This window comes from Loxodonta africana, chromosome 1 (assembly GCF_030014295.1).
Source record: "Loxodonta africana isolate mLoxAfr1 chromosome 1, mLoxAfr1.hap2, whole genome shotgun sequence".
Classification (NCBI taxonomy): domain Eukaryota; kingdom Metazoa; phylum Chordata; class Mammalia; order Proboscidea; family Elephantidae; genus Loxodonta; species Loxodonta africana.
In genome coordinates, this window is record NC_087342.1 from 110,508,793 (window position 1) to 110,513,253 (window position 4,461).

General features: G+C 47.6%; 1 protein-coding gene across 1 annotated transcript in view; it reads right to left on the reverse strand.

Annotated features, from left to right (window-relative positions):
• The window catches only part of TNFRSF21 (TNF receptor superfamily member 21), an 83,795-nt gene extending 83,182 nt beyond the window's left edge, over window positions 1-613 (reverse strand). Inside the window, exon 1 of the mRNA XM_003404449.4 lies at window positions 110-613. Within this exon, the coding sequence (XP_003404497.2) occupies window positions 110-208 (99 nt within the window). The 5' untranslated portion in view covers window positions 209-613. The remainder of the gene's footprint in view (window positions 1-109) is intronic.
• Between the last annotated feature and the right edge of the window lie 3,848 nt (window positions 614-4,461).

The following is a 4,461-nucleotide window of genomic DNA, read 5'->3' on the forward strand; positions in this document are numbered from 1 at the left end:
CGCGCCTCCCTCCCGCAGACCCGGCCCAGAGACCCGCCCCGCGCTGGGAGAGCGAGCGGCTCTCTGGGCTCCCGCGCGGCCGCCGCCCCCGGTCTCCCCGAGCGCTTACCAGGAGAAGGGAGCCCGCGATCATCGTGGCTCCGGCTCCGCCGACGATGCGGCTGCAGGAGGCGAGGCTGGCGGTGCTGCTGCTCGCAGAGGACCCCATGACTGAGCCGGCGGCTCGCAGGGGCGCCCGGGGCGCGCGGCCACCCGGCAGCTGGAATCGGCGGGTGCTTCTGCCCAGCGCCGCATCCACCGCCGCCTCCCGGGCCGGGAGCCCATCTACCTCCAACACCCCATGGGCACTGCGGCAGCCGGGAAGAGGAGGGAGGTGGTGCAGGAGGCTCCGGAGACGCTCAGCACCTGCCCAGCTGCGCGGCCGCCGGGACCGGCAGAGGTAGCCGCGGTTGCAGCCCGCGCCTCCGCGTGCTCTCCTCCGACAGCGGCTGCGGAGAACCAGGGAGGAGGGATGGGCGCGAAAGAGCAAAGGAGCAACTTCCCATAGCTAAGCCTCCAGTCTCTGCCAACCTCCCTCCTCCGCTGCCCAGACTGGCCGGCGAGGGACTAAGCCGGGCGGCCGCCGGGCGCGGGGACACACGTGGTGGCGCCGAAGGGGCGGGGGCTCGGCCCTTTGTGATGTCACCCGGGAGGAGGCCGGGCTCTTTGTGAGGTGGGAGAGAGGAAGGCGTTCCTGGTGGAGCGGGGAGGGTGAGGGTGCCCCTTGGCGTTCGCTGAAGAAATTGCAGCTGCTTGTAACCCCAGGAAAAGTGCGGCGAAGTCATTAACATCACTGACCCAAATTTACTTTTTTCCAAAAATGATACTAATTATTTCACTAAGCCATGTCTGCGGCAGATGCCTTCCAATTGTTTCCGATGCAATGATGGAGAACAACCAACAGCCATAAAAAACCGAAGCCCATTTGCCGTTGAGTAGATTCCGACTCCTAGCGACCCTATAGGACAAAGTAGACTTCCCCCATAGGATTTCCAAGGAGTGGCCAGTGGATTTGAATTGCCAAACTCTTGGTTAGCAGCCGAACTCTTAACCACTGCGCCACCAGGGCTCCCAAAACAACAACCAACGGCCATACAAAAAAAAAAAAGCAACCAAACTCGTTGCCATCCAGTCGATTCCGACTCATAGTGGCCCAGAGGCCACAGAGCACTTATCAACTGACTGCGAAAAAAGAGATCAGTGCATTGGTTGTCAGACTTGGCCATGCTTTAGAATTTACCTGGAGTTACAAACACCACAAACACGTACACACGTATATGGAGAGAGAGAGAGAAAGCTGTCTTCAAGCGGACTCATTCCTGGTAACCATATGTAAAACAGAAGGCAAGGTTGCCACTGCTCATCCTCACAATAGCCTTGCAGTTATTGTGCCAATTCATTTCATCTCCGGCCCTCCACTTCACAAAACATGATGTTCTCCTCCAGCAATGGATTTCTAATAATGTGTCCAAAGCAAGTGAATTGGACAACGTTTCTGTTGTGATCCATAAGGTTTTCATTGGCTGATTTTCTTGGTCTTAGTCTGGGAGCTCCACTGAAACCTGCCCACTGTGGTTGACCCTGCTGGTATTTGAAATACCAGTGGCATAGCTTCCAGCATCGCGGCAACATGCAAGCCACCATAGTACAAAAAAACAGGTGGTAAATAAATAGAAAGAGAGATGCCTGGATCCCATCTCCAGAGATTCTGATTTAATGGGATGTGGCCTGGGAACTGGGATTTTTTTAAGTTCCCCAGGTGATTTTAATATGAGGGCAAGTTTGAGAACCTCTGGACTAATGAATGCTGTTAAGGAAATCCAGGCTAAGGATTCCAAATCTGGAGTCCGTAGAGTTGAGTCCACAGATGGTCTTCAGGAGTCCTGTGAACTCCCTAAAATGTGTGCACAGGCATATCTTCCAACTAAAGGAGCCAGAGTTTTTAATAGAGAAAATGTTCTACATTCTACTTTGGTGAGTAGCATCTGGGGTCTTAAAATCCTGTTAGCAGCCATCTAGGATACTCCACTGGTCTCGCTCCTTTGGGAGCAAGGTGGAATGAAGAAAACCAAAGACACAAGAGAAAGATTAGTCCAAAGGACTAATGGACCACAACTACCACAGCCTCCACCAGACTGAGTCCTGCACAACTAGATGGTGCCTGGCTACCACCACAGACTGCTCTGACAGGGATCACCATAGAGGGTCCTGGACAGAGCTGGACAAAAATGTAGAATAAAATTCTAACTCAAAAAGAAAGACCAGACTTGCTGGCCAGACAGAGACTAGAGAAACCCTGAGAGTATAACCTCTGGACACCATTTCAGCTTAGTAATGAAATCGCTCCTGAGGTTTACCCTCCAGCCAAAGGTTGGACAAACCCATAAAGCAAAATGAGACGAAAGGGGTGCTCCAGCCCTGGGGCAAGGACTAGAAAGCAGGAGGGGACGGGAAAGCTGGTAATAGCAAACTAAAGGTTGAGAAGTGAGAGTGTTGATATGTCATGGCGTTGTTAACCAATGTCATAAAACAATGTGTGTACTAACTGTTTAATGAGAAACTAGTTTCTTCTGTAAACCCTCATCTAAAGTACAATAAAAAAAAAAGGGGGAGTTTTGAATCAGATTATCACAAAGAAACAGGTTCCCCCTCCCCCAAAGAAGAGTTAAAATTTGGTGGGTGGGGGAATGGGGATTGGTAGAACGGAGGGAGCCCACTGCTTCCGAAGGAGGAGCAACCAGAGTATTCTCTTGGTTGGTTGGCATCTCCCAGACTCCTGAATGTGAGAAAGGAGCCGGCACCCCTTTCTTTGTCCCAGCTGGGGGAAGGCAGTCTCCTAACTATGACCACCATTGCTGGTACAGTATTGTCCATCAAAGGAGCCCTGGTAGTGCAACAGTTAAATGCTCAGCTGCTAACAGAAAGGCTGGAGGTTTGAACCCACCAGCAGCTCTGAAGAAGAAAGACCTGGAAATATGCCTCCATAAAGGTTACAGCCAAGAAAACCCTATGGGTCAGTTCTACTCTGTCATATGGAGTTGCTCTGAGTCAAAATCAACTTAAAGGCACCTAACAACAAACAACATTGTCCATCATCAACTTACTGACGGCACGTGCCACACTGTACTGAAATTACCTCTTCAGCTGTCTAGTCCACCGCACTCAGTTGTGAGCCCTATGGTGCTGGGCTCATTCTACCTTTTGTTGGCTCCTCCCGTTTCACGATAAACCCCTTAGTTGATTATCTACTTCAATACCCAACACCCAGTGCTCTCAAAGTTAGCCTACTAAGGAAGAGGTGCCAACTACTCATTTTCTTATTAATTTACATGTTGTGCTTCGGCTTTTGTTCTGAGCACACTTTGGAAGACGCAGAAAACTAATTTAAGAATTAATTCCAATCTACTCTTTGAAACAATTACCAGTAAAGAAAAGGATTGCCTATAAATGTTGGAGGAAAAAAAGCCAGAAAAGATAACCTCTGCTGAATTTCAAAGGAATTCTGAAAAATATTACAAAATATGACATTTGGAGGAGAGGGTGATGTTCAGACTTGATTATACCTGTTCCCAAAAGTGCAAAAGAATGAGGAATATGGGTGGTGTCTCCACGCCTAACAGTTTATTTTTTTCTAAAATTAAAATGACCAGTCAATACTAATACTAGTTTTTTTGTTTTTTTTGTTAAAAGTTAAAACACAAAACAAACCAGTTGTCATCAATTTTACTCCAACTTATGGAGACCCCACGTGTGTCAGAGTAGAACCATGCTCCACAGGGTTTTCAATGGCTGATCTTTCGGAAGAAGATTGCCCCGTGTTTCTTCTGAGGAGCCATTGGATGGACTTGAACTATCAACCTTTCAGTTAGCAGTTGAGTGCTTAACCATCCACACCACCCAGGGGAAAAAAAGGTTAAATCAGTTGTTAGATTGAATGACTTGTTTCATTAGTTAAACCAAAATGCTAGTGCATTAATTCCTTGCATTTATACTGGTATTAAACACTCCCTTTCTCAAGGTAGGATCTAATTTGATTTACGAGGTTGGGTAAGTTCAGAGTTTGGGTTACTATGCAGGCATGAGAAGTCCTTTCTCAACTGTCTTCCTAAAACCTTCTCATAAAAAAAAAAAAAAGGTGTAGTTTGTAGTTGAAGAGATTTATCAGAAAAAGGAATTTGACTTGTGCTTCCACTAGTTTCCAATTTCATCAGTTCCTGGTGTGGTGTTGATCATATCAGGTGAAAATTGAATATCCATTTTGTGAGATAAAAAAAAAAAAAAACTCAATCTTATTTCTTACCAACATTTTAATAAATATTCCCCTATGTTAGTGTTATGGGTTGACTTGTGTCCCCTGAAGAGATATGTTCAAGTCCTAACCCTTGATACCTGTGAATGTGACCTTATTTAGAAATTTTATTA